Raw genomic sequence first — 19850 nt, 5'->3', positions numbered from 1 at the left:
CACCAAAACAGTGTCAACATGATGATGATAGGAACAACATTAACGAAGGAGCAACTTGTAGTGGTGGAAAGTGTAATACATTTGGAACATAGCACTAAACGGTCAAAATTACAGCACTCAATACTTTTTAAAGTGTACTGTATTTGAGATACAACTTAAGTGTAAAAATGGTGTACACTAGAGGTGTCTCAACATTTTCACTTCCGATACGATACCGGTACTGGAGCCATATTGGTCCAATATGATATCAGCATGAATCATACATACTTATATTATTGTGAAGTGTCAAATGTTAGTAACAAGCATTGATCAAGTGAAATTACCCAAACAGAAAACAATTGTAGGTATGAAAATCCCATTTAAACTCTTTTTTTATTTTATTTTGAACTGTCTTTCACTTGACTGATTGTTTTTAAGATATACAGTATTTTTGATCTAATTGATTTTTTTAATGATAAGTTTTATTCTGTCTTGTGCATTTTCTTTTCTGCTTTTCTACATTTGTACTTGTTTGTGGTGCACAGCCCTTTGTTATTCAACAGTGCTGGTTCTCGGGCTTTATACAGTAACTACATTGGTCTGCTATTTATCAATAACTGTCTGGTAATGATGTATGCTGTCTTTAAGTTGAAGTGGAGTGGTCATTTATTTTAACAAATCCAATACTTGTTTCATTGCTGTTATTGCACCGATATCATATTGGATCAGGACACCTCCAGTTAATTCATCCAGGCAATCCATAAATACACTGTATTATTTTAAGAACTTCTATAAATTGCTGTTGTAAATTCCAATCTGCTACCATGTTCTGTGTCTATCATTAACAATCTCTATGGAAGACAAGAACACATATGTTTTCTTTTTTTTTATGCATTCTCATTTGTAATATATGCCACAAGTATTAGGTGGCTTATAATGCAACTAATGTTAGTACATTATTCCGCCCACAAAGCCCTTTAAAGGAACATCCAAAAACCGCCAACAGTGTTCCATTTACACCTTGTGGCCTGAATATTAAGCAAGTATTAGCGATATTGTTATAAGTGCTAACGCAGACAAACTACTTTTAGTGGCGCCGTGATCACATAGCGGTAACTAACTTATGCTGCTACATTGTTGACATATTGAACGGGTTGGCTTCTGCATCGCTGGCTGGTGAAAGTTAATTATGAATTATAAATCATGCCTCTCACCCTGATAGTGGAAGGTTGTGGCCATAAACTGAGAAGTTGGTCAACTTTGACATACAATTTATACCCACAGATGGCAAGAGAGACAGGAAAAAACCCAAATTTTTTTGTTTGTTTTTGTTTTAACCTGTGTAAGCTTTATGACTGATTCTTCAACTAAACGGGAAGAGACACATATCCCATCAGTCGGCATACTAGTGAGAGCAAACATTGTTCAGTAAATGATTGCTTTATTATGTTCCTGTTTTATATTTCCTGGTTAGCACTTGGCAACACTGTCGTATGACCGTATTTCACTGAAGCTTTTTCTGTTTAGCACATAGCTTTTAAAACTTGATGCTCATTCTCTGTGTATTCAGGATCAACAATATTAGGTTGTGGATCATCATCTTTGTTGTCTCTCATGAAGTCTGTCATGAGTAGTAGTGTTGTTATTGTTGAAGGGAAAAGCGAAAGTTGTGATGTGTCTGTGAAATAAATATGACACCATAAAATAACTAAAATATGTTAATATTCCAGGTTAAATATACCTGTTACTACATTACATACGTATACACTTACAGCCATGAGCGTAACTACCATTGAGGACACCAAGGTCATGTCCTCTGTATAAGTGACAAAAAGAATATGATATAACTCACAGCAAATGTACTTTGGGGGACGAGATCTGACCAATCTAAGTCTATGAGCACAAACTCATGAAGTCTCCTCGGAAGAGCGGCGAAACGTCTTCAAGGTTAAACCAAGCAGTCCAGTTGCGAACGATTGAACGCCCCGAGAGTACTTTGTGTAGCACATCGTGTGCGCTGTACAACATCATGTGGCAGATCATCCTCTCTCACTATACATGATCTTTGGTCATGAACAGCCCGCTATAACTTTAACAGCGTAACTTAAAGTAGTCCACCTTTGCTTTAAAGATCATCCGATCAGAAATGTGCTGTCAACCTAACATTAACATTAAATCCTACTGACGTAACTAATATTGCTTTCACCAGAATAAAATTGATGTGAAACGCTGTCGGTAAAATAAGACGCGCTCTGCCTAGGGCTTTGCATCTCTAATGTGTGTGACGAAGAACATTAAAATTTAAATTATTGAACGACAAAATTTTGCCCGAAACGTATTTCTGGCCACATCATGCTCGGTCGCTGATTACAATATGAAAAAACTTTTTTCATATTCTACTTTCGTTGGCTCCGTGGCAGATACAAAGCAGAAGACCTTAGGTTCGAAACCTGCCCGCGGAAAATACTTTGATAGGGTTTTTAAATGTATGTTTTAATGATGTTAAAATTGTGTAATATGTATATTATATATTATTATACATAAATAATGAAATCATTCATTAAGGTAGAACTATTACACTATATTATCTAACATCTTCGACAATTAGCATGATTTTGTAATAGTCCACCTTTTTTAAATTATCATAGTGCTGGGATGCCCATGATTTCAGCCTTGCAAAGCTTCTCTTGGACCACCATTTTTTGACCCCAGTATTTGTCAAATCCTAGTTACGGCCCTGCTTACAGCATGTATAGAAAACCTTAATTGAGGGGGTTTGGATGTTTTTGGAGCGCTTTATAGGCGGACTAGAGCGGAATTGGCTCCCTTGTTAACTGACTTTTGCTAACGTTCATTTATTCCCCTTTGAGGACATTCTGCAAAAAAGCTATTCAAAAATTATCTCAATGATAGCACTCTATAGTATTAATAAGAATATGATGCAAAAATGCGAGTCTTTCACAAGTATTTTGAACTGAACTTGAATTGAGGACTGAGGACCTAAAATGGAACCTTAAGAAACACTTCTAGTTTAACTGAAGAAGTTGAACAACTGACTACTGACTGCATTGGAAGTAAGAAGCTACAACAACACCTTACTTACATGAGTCACATTACAAAAACAAGTGGAAAAACAAGTGGAACTGCCAAAAAGGAGAGGACTAGAAGGAGTGTTTTGAGGAACGCCTCAGTTCCCAAGTTTGGACCCCAGTGTTTTATGTTTGTTAGCAAAGTTTAAATGTTGATGCAAGGATCAGGCTATGTGGTCCAAGATACTCTATACAACTATGAGTACTTTAGTGTTTTTAGGAATTCACTGCAAAATGTTTTGTCTCCCAAGATTTGAACTGAACAGGGCCATATTTGGCCCCCACACTGCCTGTTGAATAGATGAAGCTGAGTTTCCCTTGCCGCTGCTCTACTCTCCTCAAAACCTGGATGCGGGACCACGTGCTCTGAACCCCCTGTCGAGCCTCCCTTATCTCTGTGTGAACTCCCTGCCAGTAATTTGAAAATGGAAAAAAAGAAAAGTGAATACAAAGAACGGTAAGCTGAAAATGAACACTTATCAGTGTCAACAAAAATCTACAGATAGGTATTTAAAAATAATAGTTTTTGTTCCTGAAACAACTGAGCGATGTAATTTTTAAAATGGTTTGAATCTATTAAGAAAAGTGGAAGAAATTGAGGGGGAAAAAATGGATACACAAGAAGGCTCTTCAGCAATCACACAATTATGGTAAATACTTTTTTTTTTTTATCATTATGAAGCTCTAACTTTTTGTGAGTAGTGTATATGTTTATGTTACTCAATAGGTGAACTTGATATGACAATGTATCACCTTTTTGGCTTTATTGAGTTAAACCATGAAAATGAACAGTCCCTTAAGAAAGACTGACATACTGTATTTCACAATGCAAAAATGATTGACCAAATATCTCTTGTTGTCCCAGTAGAACCAATATTTTCACTCCATCCGGTCACTACCGTCACCGTTGATCTGCACAACACAGTCCTTGTCCAAAGGTTCCTTCGAGTGTGTTGTGTCAAAGTGATGGTTGCTCATCACGTACCTCCCGTGGGCATCGAGACCTAATGCAGGCACAAAGCGACGGTCAAACTGGATTTCCTGGCGAAGGTAGGAGGTCCTCTTCTGACAGGTGTCACCTGTTCCCTCCTGCGAGGCCGACAGGAACACCACCAGCTCAAACTGACTGGACGTGTCCTCATGCAGAGCGGGGTAGAGGGGGCTTCGGCGGTCCAGGGGATGGAAAAATGTGAGTGGGAAGATAAAGAAGGGACAAGGCTGTTGGCCAAGATGATCCATGAAGAAGTCCACAGAGGTCTGATGCAGGGCTTGGCCTTCATGCTCCTCATAGAGCACAGCACTCACCTTCACATCCACCAGAGGGCGCCTCAGAAGGTTTGTGGCTCTTAGCATGAGGCAAGTTTGACCCTGGTGTTGGCCCACCACGGCCTGGGTACTGAACTGGATGGCTCCGGCTCGCTTTTGAGGACAGGAAATCTTGGCCACAAATGCACCTGGTAAATGCACAATTGAGAAGTACTATAAAGACAGTGTATGACAATTGCGATATAGCGGCTCCTGTTTGGGCCACAATTAATTTCAACCATGAGTGATCTCGTCCTAAAGTGCATCGCATACAGTAGTGCTTCTCAAATGGGGGTATGCCTACCCCTGGGGGTACTTGGAGGTATGCCAAGGGGTACGTGAGATTTTTTTTTTAATATTCTAAAAATAGCAACAATTCAAAAATCCTTTATAAATATATTTATCAAATAATACTTCAACAAAATATGAATGTAAGTTCATAAACTGTGAAAAGAAATGCAACAATGCAATAATCAGTGTTGACAGCTGGATTTTTTGTGGACATGTTCCATAAATATTGATGTTAAAGATTTATTTTTTGTTGAGGAATGTTTAGAAATGAAGGCCTACTGAAACCCACTACTACCGACCACACAGTCTGATAGTTTATGTATCAATGATGAAATCTTAACATTGCAACACATGCCAATACGGGTGGATTATGTGACCTCATCCAGCAGATCAATAAGGCAGCTGTGATCTTGGCTCCTCGGCTTCTCTCAGAAACACTGGCGTTCACCGCAGCCATCCGACTTTCAGGTATGACTTTATAATCTCACTAAAATACTATTAATACAACAAGCAGATAATGGATTTCCCAGAATTATCCTAGTAAATGAGTCAAATTACATCTGAAACGCTCCCACTGCCGCCGCCTGGAGCCGTCGCCTTTTTAAAAAAAATTTTTTTAGTGCTTCACTCTAACTTTCCTTATCCACAAATCTTTCATCCTCGCTCAAATGAATGGGGAAATCGACGCTTTCTCGGTCCAAATAGCTCTTGCTGCTGGAGGCTATGATTATAAACAATGTGAGGATGTGAGGAGCCCTACAACCAGTGACATCACGCGCACATCGTCGGCTACTTCCGGTAAAGGTAAGGCTTTTTTTTTATTAGCGACCAAAAGTTGTGAACTTTATCGTCGATGTTCTCTACTAAATCCTTTCAGCTAAAATATGGCAATATCGCGAATTGATCAAATATGACACATAGAATGGACCTGCTATCCCCGTTTCAATAAGAAAATCTCATTTCAGTAGGTCTTTAAGTTCATGAGTCCAGATGGATCGCTATTTCAATCCCCAAAGAGGGCACTTTAAGTTGATGACTACTTCTACAGTGGGGCAAAAAAGTATTTAGTCAGCCACTGATTGTGCAAGTTCTCCCACTTAAAATGATGACAGAGGTATGTAATTTTCATCATAGATACACTTCAACTGTGAGAGACAGAATGTGAAAAAAAATCCGGGAATTCACATTGTAGGAATTTTAAATAATTTATTTGTAAATTATGTGGAAAAATAAGTATTTGGTCACTTCAAACAAGGAAGATCTCTGGCTCTCACAGACCTGTAACATCTTCTTTAAAATGCTCTTCTGTCCTCCACTCGTTACCTGTATTAATGGAACCTGTTTGAACTCGTTATCTGTATAAAAGACACCTGTCCACAGCCTCAAACAGTCAGACTCCAAACTCCACTATGGCCAAGACCAAAGAGCTGTCAAAGGACACCAGGAAAAGAATTGTAGACCTGCACCAGACTGGGAAGAGTGAATCTACAATATGCAAGTTGCTTGGTGTGAAAAAATCAACTGTGGGAGCAATTATCAGTAAATGGAAGACATACAAGACCACTGATAAGCTCCCTCCATCGGGGCTCCACACAAGATCTCATCCCGTGGGGTCAAAATGATCATGACAGCGGTGAGCAAAAATCCCAGAACCGCACGGGGGGACCTGGTGAATGACCTGCTGAGAGCTGGGACAAAAGTAACAAAGGTTACCATCAGTAACACACTATGCCGACAGGGAATCAAATCCTGCAGTGCAAGACGTGTCCCCCTGATTAAGCCAGTGCATGTCCAGGCCCGTCTGAAGTTTCCCAGAGAGCACATGGATGATACAGCAGAGGATTGGGAGAATGTCATGCGGTCAGATGAAACCAAAATATAACTTTTTGGTATAAACCCAACTCGTCGTGTTGGAGGAAGAAGAATACTGAGTTGCATCCCAAGAACACCATACCTACTGTGAAGCATGGGGGTGGAAACATCATTCTTTGGGGATGTTTTTCTGCTAAGGGGACAGGACGACTGATCCGTGTTAAAGAAAGAATGAATGGGCCATGTATCGTGAGATTTTGAGCCAAAACCTCCTTCCATCAGTGAGAGCTTTGAAGATGAAATGTGGCTGGGTCTTCCAGCATGACAGTGATCTCAAACACACCGCCCGGGCAACGAAGGAGTGACTCCGTAAGAAGCATTTGAAAGACCTGGAGTGGCCTAGCCAGTCTCCAGACCTCAACCCCATTTAAAATCTGTGGAGGGAGTTGAAATTCCGTGTTGCTCGGCGACAGCCCCAAAACATAACTGCTCTCGAGAAGATCTGCATAGAGGAATGGGCCAAAATACCAGCTACTGTGTGTGCAAACCTGGTAAAGACCTATAGTAATCATTTGACATCTGTTATTGCCAACAAAGGTTATATTACAAAGTATTGAGTTGAAATTTTGATATTGACCAAATACTTATTTTCCACCATAATTTACAAATAAATTATTTAAAATTCCTACAATGTGAATTCCTGGATTTTTTTTTTTCACATTCTGTTTTTCACAATTGAAGTGTACCTATGATGAAAATTACAGACCTCTGTCATCATTTTAAGTGGGAGAAGTTGCACAATCGGAGGCTGACTAAATACTTTTTTGCCCGACTGTATGTGTAGAAATCTTTATTAGGGTCCTTTGGCCCATTGTAAAATGACTCCCAAAGGAGTCCTTTTACAATGGGCCAAAGGACCCTATTGAATTTGTAATTTATAATTGAATCACTTGTTTATTTTTCAACAAGTTTTTAGTTATTTTTACATCTTTTTTTTCCAAATAATTCAAGGAAGACCACTACAAATGAGCAATATTTTTCACTGTTATACAATTTAATAAATCAGAAACTGATGACATAGTGCTGTATTTTACTTCTTTATCACTTTTTTTCAACCAAAAATGCTTTGCTCTGATTAGGGGGTACTTGAATTAAAAAAATGTTCACAGGGGGTACATCACTGAAAAAAGGTTGAGGACCACTGGCATACAGTTTTGTTTTGTCCTTCAACTAATTAAGTCCCCATTGGCAAATACATAACATTTTAGCGTGGTTGTCATGTGACAGTCAGTGTGTCAAGTTAAAATGTGGGGAAGCTAGCTCATTTCCAAGAGCCTATTTTTTGCCATTAATACTATACTATAGTGTAATACAGTGGTTCTCAACCGTTTTTCATTGATGTAACCCCTGTGAACATTTTTTTAATTCACGTACCCCCTAATCAGAGCAAAACATTTTGGTTGAAAAAAAGAGATAAAGAAGTAAAATACAGCACTATGTCATCAGTTTCTGATTTATTAAATTGTATAATAGTGCAAAATATTGCTGATTTATAGTGGTCTTTCTTGAACTATTTGGAAAAAAACCTAAAAAAAAAACTAAAAACGTGTTAGAAAAATTAACAAGTGATTCAATTATAAATAACAATTTCTACACATAGAAGTAATCATCAACTTAAAGTGCCCTCTTTGGGAATTGTGATAGAGATCCATCTAGATTCATGAACTTAATTCTAAACATTTCTTCACAAAAAAACTAATCTTTAACATCAATATTCAGGGCACATGTCCACAAAAAAAATGTATCTGTCAACACTGAATATTGCATTGTTGCATTTCTTTTCACAGTTTATGAATTTACATCCATAATTTGTTGAAGTATTATTCAATAGATATATTTATAAAGGATTTTTGAATTGTCGTTATTTTTAGAATATTTTTTAAAAATCTAACGTACCCCTTGGCATACCTTCAAGTACCCCCAGGGGTATGCATACCCCCATTTGAGAACAACTGGTGTAATATATAGGATGGCCACCGCTGTGTGTGTGTGCGTGCGTTTTGAAATGGTGTTTTTATTTTGTTTTGTTGTTTATCAATGCATGGTGCAATTGTACATGCACAACATGTATTATTCCTTGCAAATGTGTTGTTTTTTTTAGTTGGGTTTTACTCTTGTAGCTGTATGTAGAAGTGGTAGCTAATTGCATCGTCTCTGTGCTCTTTTATTATTGTTGATTTTCCCTCTTTTTTTGTGTTTTTATCATTTGCTACAACATAATTTCCCCGATACGGGATAAATAAAGTCTATCCTATTTTATCATATCCTCGTCCTCTTACCATTTCTAGAATAATTTCAAATGAAACAGGCAATGATAATTTCACGTATTTGTCAAAATAGCAAAAATACTAATAGGCGCTCAGTAAAATGCCATTTTAATTATGTGGAATTGATATAACTATATGTTTTTGTTTTTTTTCCCGGTATGTCTGTTAAAATTAGCACAAAAACTGTGAAGTTGAGATTTTTTTTCAAATATGCAATACGTTAAACATAAATAGTATCACATGTATGTAACATCACACATATATGACAATAATTAGTTGCATATCAGACAAAAAACATTAGAAATGTGTCTTGGACTGTTATATATTTGCCATAATTTTACTTTAAATCATAGCTAAAATGGGGCTAAAAGCCTAATATTACATACTCAAGACAGCAATATGATCATAGCGTGTTTTAAATGACTTAATTAAATAAATATAGTACAAAGTTTGAACAGTTGAAGTGTAATAATGCACACCATAGTATAGCCTTATTGTTACAATGCTTTAAATTAACCTTTCTTGGAAAAATATATACTTTTGAAATGAACTAGTGCTTTCACATGGTTCCATATCCTGTCATAATCACATGACTGTCACACCTAACCACTCCAAAATGTTTACTATATGTCCCTTAGAGACTTTGGGTCCTGTTCTCCAAAAAAGCTGCACAATTGCTTGCAGTCTGGTCTTCATCCAAGAAAGATGATGACCCTTAAATGGAGGCGTTCCCTCTCAATTCTGGGTTTGCGAGAATTCTCTAATCGACTTAAGTAATTTTGCTCCTACGCGCTTCTGAGGCTCCAATAAGTCAAGTGCCCCGGGATGGGGAAACATTATATTACACTGGAAGTTTGGATGCAGCCCAGCAGGCACAAGACATTGATACAATGCTGGTTATACATACATGTCCTTTAAAATTGACTTTGAAACATCCATCCATCCATTTTCTACCGCTTATTCCCTTTCGGGATCACGGGGGGCGCTGGCGCCTATCTCAGCTACAATCGGGCAGAAGGCGGGGTACACCCTGGACAAGTCGCCACCTCATCGCAGGGCCAACACACTTTGAAACAATGTTGCAAAATAGTTGTATTTGTAAATTAAGACAACATTGGTGTCTAATGTTGGATCCACGTTGTTGGTTGGGAAATTACCACATTTCAACTGTCAAATCAGCGTCAGAACCCAACATTGATTAAACGTCGTCAAAAAGCATGTTGTTCAAACGTTAGGTGTGAGTTGTTCAACGTCAGGACTTAATTCAACAAGTTTTCAATGTTGTTTTAATGCATAGCTGGGCAGATATTTTGACTCGGGGACATACTTGCCAACCTTGAGACCTCCGATTTCGGAGGGGGGGGGGGCATGGCGTGGTTGGGGCGTGGTAAAGAGGGGAGGAGTATACTGTATTTACAGCTACAATTCACCAAGTCAAGTTTTTTGTATATATATATATATATATATATATATATATATATATATATATATATATATAAATAAATACTTGACTTTCAGGAAATTCTAGCTATATATGAATATGGGTTGAAAATGATTTGCAAATCATTGTATTCTGTTTATATTTACATCTAACACAATTTCCCAATTCATATGAAATTTTATATGAAATGGAGAAGATAACTGCCTATCTATAAATTAGAGAAATTTACTTCATACTGGGAAAATTGGGTCAATTATGTCACGCCCCATAAGCCTGACTTTAATTTCTCGAATTTGTGTATGATTGTACTGCTTAAAAAAAAGGATTGCTCCCAATATACATACATATATATATATATATATATATATATATATATATATATATATATATATATATATATATATATATATATATATATATATATATATGTATATATATATATATATATATATATATATATATATATATATATATATATATATATATATATATATATTTAAATATAAATAAAATAAATAGCGGTAAGGTGAGGCGGTTTAGCTCGGTTGGTAGAGTGGCCGTGTATATATATATATATATATATATATATATATATATATATATATATATATATATATATATATATATGTATATATATATATATATATATTTTTTTATATATATATATATATATATATATATATATAAATAGAAATAAAATAAATACTTGAATTTCAGCGTTCATTCATTTACACATATACACACACATAACACTCATCTACTCATTGTTGAGTTAAGGGTTGAATTGTCCATCCTTGTTCTATTCTCTGTCACTATTTTTCGAACCATGCTGAACACCCTCTCCGATGATGCATTGCTGTGTGGCACGCACTAAAGTCATTGGGCAGACACGCTGTTTATATTGTGGGAAAGTGGACGTGAAAACAGGCAGTCCTCACTCAAGTCCGCATGGAGCTAGAGGGGGTGTGGCCTCCAGCTCCGCCTGAATTTCGGGAGAAAATTTGTCCCGGAGGTTTTCAGGAGAGGCGCTGAATTTCGGGAGTCTCCCGGAAAATCCGGGAGGGTTGGCAAGTATGCTCGGGGACCACATTGAGAAAAAAAAAAGTGTCTCAGGGGCCAAGGTTTATGTGTGTATAAATCATATGTACACATTAAGCTGTAAAAATCTGCTGTACAGTATGTGTGTTTGGATCTCTTTTTTTCTGGAACACTAATACCAAAAGTCAAATTGTCCAATAAAATTTCAAAAAATGTTCTGACAGACCAACTCCAAAAAACGGACTGGAGTTTGACAGTTTTTTTTTTTTTTTTTACTGAATGGGACACCCAAAATGTACATTAAAATAAAGAAAGTGGGATTTACAATATTAAATATGAATAATAAAACACTGAATATTACCAACATATGAACGTCGCTCTTCTTTTACTTCTCAGACCAAGCAAAACACAACAAAAATGTAAAAAAGAGCAAAAAATAAAATTGTAAATAAACACTTACAATATGATATATGATAACATAAAAATCTACTTCCACATCTGTTTTTGACACGGGCGCTGAAAACATAGATAAACGGGTCACAAACTACAGATGGCCCCTGTGCCGCACTTTGTGCAACCCAGCTGTAGAAGCTCTCTGTTATAGCCACTACAGTCTTGGTACCGTACTGTATTTGTTCCTCTTTTTGTCACATATGGGACGCGTGTTGTCTAATATCAGCACCGGTAGTTGTAAAATCAGCGCTTCACCTGGCGGGATTTTTTCGGGGATGAAAAGGGAATTCCTTCAATAGCTGCCATCTTGTTTTGTCATATATTGTTGCCTTTGCACCTGTCAGTGTTTATTTTTGTATGCACATTAAATCAACAAAAAAATCCTGACTTCGGAGCAATATTCACGTACTCTAGTATTCGACTCTCTATTAGATGCAATGGCTTTCCGTAGTGGGACCATGACTTTGGTCCTAACTTGTTGATGTCTCAAAAAGGGTAAAACACACACACACAAGCACACACGCACGCACGCACGCACACACACACACACACACACACACACACACACACACACACACACACACACACACACACACACACACACACACACACACATACACATACACACACACACACACACACACACACACACACACACACACACACACACACACACACACACACACACACACACACACACACACACACACACACACACACACACAGCTGTCAATGCAAGCCCCTCTGACGCGTCACGGCTTCATAAACAGTTGTACTAAACAGAACACTTAACATCACAAATAACATCTGCGTGGCTAAACCCGAAATAAGTGAAAAAAAGTTTCATTTACGGATTACCCTGCATATACACACAACATCACAACGACAACTCACATACAACATGGTGCGGCCTGATGAATACTGCCTTGTCAAACTTAAAGTGTTATCTTTTTCATGGCTTTCTTTTTTTGTCAATTTATTTTAATTTACTTCCAGCATCAGACATTCCTATCCATTGCATCATATTCACATACATCATATATCTGTTGTCTGCCCTAAATGTCAAAATATATATTTTTGTTTATCTCCCAAACATTCCACCCCCACCCCCCCAAAAAAGAAAGAAACAGCAGAGCAAAAAAATAGTACTTGCAAATACATCAATTAAATAAAGAAAAAATAAATAATAATTAAACAGTAATAATACATTATTAATAATAAATATCAGAAATAAAATAAATATAAACAGTGGAAGAAGGGTTAGTGCGTAATATGAAGGTGCTGGGTTCAATCCTGCGCTTGAAATCTTTCTGGATGGAGTTTGCATGTCCTCCCTGTAACTGAGGCAGCCGCTGGAGTGTGATCCAGCCAGAGGTCCGGTGCTGGAGTGTGATCCAGCCAAAAGTCAGAAACTGAAGTAGGATCCGGACCGGGGTCAGGGCCTGGCGTGTGAACCAGTTTAGGACTAGGACTCGGACTACGACGAGGGCTAGGACTGAGACTAGAACTTGAACTATGACTACGAGTATGACTTGAACAAGGACTTGGACTACGACTAGGAGTATGACTTGAACAAGGATTTAGACAGAGACTGAGACATGGACTAGGACTACGACTAGGAACGTGACTAGGAGTCAGCCTAGGACTTGGGCAAGGACTTGGGCAAGGACTAGGACTAGCAGTCAAAATAGGGCTTGGGCAAGGACTAAGGCAAGGACCAGGACTCGGACTACGCATCAGTCTACGAGTCGGACTAGAACTTGGACTGAACACAGGTGGAGGAGGTGTAGCTGGTTGTTTCGGCTTAGTGGGTCACAGCTGTGCTACCTCCGCAGCACAGCTGCTAGTACTAGCCTCCCCCCCCAAGAGGCGGATTCCAGGATTCCTTATGGTCAGCGATTGACCCTAAAGGTGGGTGGTGGGAGGTCAGGAGGAGGGTAGACTCCACCCAATTAGTCTGTACGAGGAGAGGATTGTTCTGAGCAGCAATACATTTCTCCTCCAGCTCCAGTTCAATCAGTGCTCTCCTGTACCACTCGTCCATCCAGGCAGAGCTATATTTCTCTAGGTCAGTTTTAAAATCAGGTGAAGTGGGGGCAGGACGTGAAATAGGCTGAGGAGTGGGCGGGCTTGAACCATATGGGGTGGGGGGGCAAAGTAATGGAAGGATGATCTTAACAATCAACAATATACTGAGGGTGACTAGAATCAATAAAAATGTCCTGATATTGTAAGCTACGGTAAGCTAAGCTAAAACTTAGCAGAGTCCAAAGAGTCCAAAATCAGCGTCCTGAGCGCACGAAAAGCTGAGGTGAAACTTAGCACTAGAATATATAAAGAAGAGATACCAACGTGAAAGTTGCGTGCAGCAAACAAACCATCCAGGATGAATAAAGGTAATAAATGATAAATGGGTTGTACTTGTATAGCGCTTTTCTACCTTCAATAAACTAAAAGCGCTTTGACACTACTTCCACATTTACCCATTCACACACACATTCACACACCGATGGAGGGAGCTGCCATGCAAGGCGCCAACCAGCACCCATCAGGAGCAAGGGGGAAGTGTCTTGCTCAGGACACAACGGACGTGACGAGGCTGGTACTAGGTGGGATTTGAACCATGGACCCTCGGGTTGCGCACGGCCACTCAGGTAGCAGGCAGTCTTAAATACTCCGGTGAACAATTACAAACAGGTTTGCGTAGAAACAAGGGTAGGTGGGACAAATCAGAAACCATGGAGATGAAATAAACAGGAAGTGCTCAAACCAAGGAAAACCAACAGAAATGAAGTGATAGATCGTCACACCCAAACCACATTCAGCACGTGTTACAACAGCGTGGCTTCGTAAAAAGAGAGTGCGGGTACTTTCCTGGCCCGCCTGCTGTCCAGACCTGTCTCCTATCGAAAATGTGTGGCGCATAATGAAGCGTAAAATATGACAGCGGAGACCCCGGACTGTTGAACGACTGAAGCTCAACATAGAAAAAGAATGTGAAAGAATTACACTTTCAAAGCTTCAAAAATTTGTTTCCTCAGTTCCCAAACGTTTATTGAGTGTTGTTAAAAGAAAAGGTGATGTAACACAGTGGTGAACATGGGTTGAAAAGGATTTGCAAATCATTGTATTCCGTTTATATTTACGTCCAACACAATTTCCCAACTCATACAGAAACGTGGTTTGTAAGTTAATTATTTGCAAAAAAAAAAAAAGTTTATGAGTTTGAACATCAAATATTTTGTCTTTGTAGTGCATTCAATTGAATATGGGTTTAAAAGGATTTGCAAATCATTGTAAAAGGTGATGTAACACAGTGGTGAACATGCCCCTTCCCAACTACTTTGGCACGTGTTGCAGCCATGAAATTCAAAGTTAATTATTATTTGCAAAAAAAATAAAGTTAATGAGATTCAACATCAAATATCTTGTCTTTGTTGTGCATTCACTTGAATATGGGTTGAAAAGGATTTGCAAATCATTGTATTCAGTTTATATTTACGTCTAACACAATTTCCCAACTCATACGGAAACATGGTTTGTAAGTTAATTATTTGCAAAAAAAAAATAAAAAAGTTTATGAGTTTAAACATCAAATATCTTGTCTTTGTAGTGCATTCAATTGAATATGGGTTTAAAAGGATTTGCAAATCATTGTAAAAGGTGATGTAACACAGTGGTGAACATGCCCCTTCCCAACTACTTTGGCACGTGTTGCAGCCATGAAATTCAAAGTTAATTATTATTTGCAAAACAAATAAAGTTAATGAGAAAAGGTGATGTAACACAGTGGTGAACATGCCCTTTCCCAACTACTATGGCACGTGTTGCAGCCATGAAATTCAAAGTTAATTATTATTTGCAAAAAAAATAAAGTTAATGAGTTTCAACATTAAATATCTTGTCTTTGTTGTGCATTCAATTCAATATGGGTTTAAAAGGATTTGCAAATCATTGTATTCCATTTATATTTACATCTAACACAATTTCCCAACTCATATGGAAACGGGGTTTGTATATCCATTATGATTTCCATCCATTGCTTCAGAGTTGGGCTCTACTGTGATATCCATTTCCTAGTAATGGTCTTTTTACAGGCCGCCAGTAGGATATTCATTAAGTGTTTATCTTTCTTTAGCCAGTCCTGAGGTACATGTCAGAAAAACAGAGAGTCTTACTTTGAAGGGGTATTTCATGTTTGAAAATATCCTGTAGAGCTTGGTTTATCTCTTTCCAATAGTCCTTAATGGCGGAGCAGTCCCAGAAAACATGGTAGAGGTTTGCATTTGAATTCCCACAATTTCTCCAACAGGCAGGGGAGTTATCATAGTGAGACTTCTGAGAAGGTGTGATAAAAAAAAAATCTGATCCAACTTTTCCAGCCAAACTCCCTCCACTTGGGTGAGCTGGTACAATTCTATTTATATCTCCATATTATTGTCCATTCTTCCTCAGATATAGTTATCCCTCCTTCCTTCTGCCATTTTGTTTTAATATATGAAGTTGAGTATGATTTCATATTCAATAGACCCTTATACAAGCATGAAACAGTTCTATCAATAGTTTGGGAATTGTAGGCTTTTGTAAACGATTCAATCAAAAATATACTTGTATTTGTGACACTTTTCACCATCAGATTAACAAAATGCCACAACTGCAAATATCGATGGTCTTGGTTTTCTAATATACATGTCCTTTTAATAGTTTCAAAACGAAGCATTATTTTGATCTTCCATTACGCTATATAAAGCTCTTATACCCTTAGATATCCAGTCCTTGAATCTTGAGTCTAATTTATCAGGTGTAAACTCTGAATCATAGGCACACCATTTAAAAACTGCAATATCACTTTTGAGTTTTTATTCCTTTATGATAATTTTTCATGAATGTTATTTATGTGGCTTTGTAAATTGTTATCCACCAGGATTGCTTGTATGGGCATGGAGGGCATTTCTTCTTCAATAATTTTCCATTGAGCAACATATGACGGGTTGCAACAGCATATCACTGGTTTCATCTCGGCTGCAAAATAATAATATCGGAGACAAGGTAAACGCTACCCTCCCTTTTGTTTGACCAGTTGTAAAGTTTTCAGACGAACTCATGGCCTTTTACTTTGCCAAATATACCTAGATAGCATTTTGTCCCATTCAGGGAATTGGTTTTGGTTAATCTCTATTGGTAGGGTTTGAAATAGGTACAGGAGTCGTACAGGAGTTGATTTTAAGTGAATCAATTCTAGAAATAAAGCTAAAAGAAGGAATTAAGTTCCATCGTGCTATGTCATCTTTTATTTTTTATGTATGGGTATATAATTGTATTGTGATAATGGTTAGATCTTTTGACAAATTGATGCCCAGGGATTTAAAAGACTCTGTTTGCCATATCAAGGGGTAACTGTTTCTGATGTCCCATGGTGGGTTATAATTATGAGAGTAGATGGGTTTAACTATAATGATTTATATCCTGATAGCTGACCATATAGTTCAATGATTGCATTAATTTAGGGAGCGAGTATGTTGGGTGCCCGAGGTAGACCAAAATGTTGTCCTTATAACAGGCCAATTTATACTCTCTTCCTTTTTATCATAATTCCCTTGATGGCTTCATTTTGTCTGATAGACTGAGTTAATGGCTCCGGATATAACGCAAAGAGTAATGTGGTGAGCATACACATCCCTGTCTAGAGCCCCTTTCCAGGGTAAAACTATTTTATAAGTATCCATTGACTTTAATCCTAAGCAGTAGGATTGTTATATACTGCCTGTAGAGTTTTAATTATTTAATCCCAGTGGTCCCCAACCTGTACTGCGCCGCGGCTCGATTGGTACCGGGCTGCAAAAGAATTTTTTATATATATATATATATATATATATATATATATATATATATATATATATATATATATATATATATATTTTTTTTTGTTTTTATTTTTTGATTGAAGCAACATAAAAAACACAAAATACACTTACAATTAGTGTACCAACCCAAAAAAACCTCCCTTTTTCATGACAAAAAAAAATTTGAAAAAAATCCCCCCTCCCCACCCCCCGCCGGGCCGCGGGACAAATTATCAAGCGTAGACCGGTCCACAGCTACAAAAAGGTTGGGGACCACTGTTGTATCCTGAAAGCCAAATTTATATAGAACTCTGTAAAGAAGGTTCCATTTGACCGAGTCAAAGGCCTTTTCAGCATCCACACTTAAAACAATTGCTTCAATGTTTTTTATTTGGATATGAACCATAATATGTAGTGTCTTTCTTATATTGTCTTGTATTTGGTGTTGATGTATAAAACCTGTTTGATCATTATGTATTGTGGTGTCTCACTCAAGCACCGCCTGACAGGTAGGCACCTCACAGGGGAGGGGAGCCAGAGGACAATGCCCAAGGTGTGGCCGCATCATGGAGGGGCGGTACATTCCCCTGTACCTGCTCAATCAGTCTGAAGTGCCACTGCTGTGCGGCCAGGTGGGACCCAGCGACAAACCTTTCTTAACTCTACCTCATTCAGGTCTGGCTCTCCTTTGTGTCAAGGCAGGTGCATCAGGCGGTAAGTTGAGACATCCACTATTTCTCCACTAAGGACATTACTAGTGAAATGTTTTACTTATGTTGTTTTCTATTGTTTAATAGGCAATTACCTACAACATATATAAAAGTGTGCTGTGTGTGCTCCCCGGATGGGAGATTTTTTATGTTTGTTAATGGACACTTTAAGTTTGATACGTCCACACCCTGCCCTTCTTACAAAGACTTGTGCAATAAATGCCCTTTTCGGCTTTCTCCAAACACAATCTTTTGTCTTTGTGAGAATCAGGTGCCACAGTATCAATATAGGTAAGAAATCTTCTAATCGTTTGGCCAATTCAGTGCGGGGAGTAAAACAGTTCTTTTTTAAATTTGTAAATTCCTTATACCACTTTGCCATGTAACCGTCTGATCCTGGCGACCTACTTAATTTAGCCTACTAATTGCAACTTTTAATTCATCTTCAGTTACATCTGCAGACATTGTTTGGTTTTGTTTTTCATCTAAAGAAGGTAAATCCAGGAAGTTTGGGGAGCTATCAATTTGGGTTATGCTCCTTCTAGGGACCTCGGAGTATTTGAATTGTGATTTCCGCTATATTTCTTTTTTAACTTTCCAGGCCAATATTTTCATAGACTTAGAGCCACTTTCATAGTGTCTGTTTCAGAAACAATACATTTTTTTATTTTTATTGTGTGGCCAAACTGTTGATTTCATTCCTAATATTTCTCATTTCCCTTAATGTATCCTGTGCCAAATCTAGTTTGTGTCTTCTTTCAAATTGTTTTAGTTTAGTTTTTTTTAAGTCTTCTGATTTTGTATTCTCATTTTTTTTTTTTTAATGAAGCTATTGCACTAATTTTCCCACTTAAAACAGCCTTCAGGGTGTCCCATAACATGGGAGGCGAAACCTCTCATGTGTCATTGAACTCCAAGAAGACACTAATTTCAGATTTAATTTGCGTCTTAAAGTATAGGTCATTCAGCCAACTTAAATTTAGTTTCCATGTATTATTTTTGCCCTCAGATTAAAGTCAATAGATAGGTATATAGGTGCAAGGTCACTTAGATTTAATATCTCAATTTCCCAGGTACATATTTTATCTTTATCCTTCCCAAATGATAGAAAAGAATCTATTCTTGTATAAAGATCAGAGAAATAAGTATAATCCCTTCTGTCTGGGAAGAAGTCTCGCCATATGTCAATTAAGCCTACTTCCTCAAAAAGTGTTTACTTTCTTAAAAAGGGGCTTAACATCATGTATTTTTATACTACATGAGTCAAATTTTGGCTGTAATTATATATTTAAATCCCCACCACAAATCAAAAGACCTTCGGTTTCCATTACCATAATATTGGTGATTTTTTGGAAGAAATTATCACTCCCAGAGGGTGCATAGACATTCAATAAGGTGATTGGGTTCCCATTTATCTTTCCCTTTACCAAAATAAATCTACCCTTCTTATCACTAAATTCCATTACATTTTCAGAATTTAGCTTATTTGAGATGAGGATAGCAACTCCTCTCCTATGTCCTAATTTATATGACAAAAAAAACAAATGAGTGAAGCCCCATTC

The 19850-nt window shown here is 37.6% G+C and overlaps 1 protein-coding gene across 1 annotated transcript in view; it reads right to left on the bottom strand.

Annotated features, from left to right (window-relative positions):
• Window positions 1-3114: 3114 nt before the first annotated feature.
• Window positions 3115-19850, bottom strand: part of kcnj13 (potassium inwardly rectifying channel subfamily J member 13) — a 54323-nt gene continuing 37587 nt past the window's right edge. Inside the window, exon 3 of the mRNA XM_061919463.1 lies at window positions 3115-4522. Within this exon, the coding sequence (XP_061775447.1) occupies window positions 3948-4522 (575 nt within the window). The 3' untranslated portion in view covers window positions 3115-3947. The remainder of the gene's footprint in view (window positions 4523-19850) is intronic.

Source organism: Nerophis ophidion, linkage group LG13 (assembly GCF_033978795.1).
Source record: "Nerophis ophidion isolate RoL-2023_Sa linkage group LG13, RoL_Noph_v1.0, whole genome shotgun sequence".
NCBI classification, from domain to species: Eukaryota; Metazoa; Chordata; class Actinopteri; order Syngnathiformes; family Syngnathidae; genus Nerophis; species Nerophis ophidion.
This window is presented reverse-complemented; position numbering and strand designations above follow the sequence as displayed.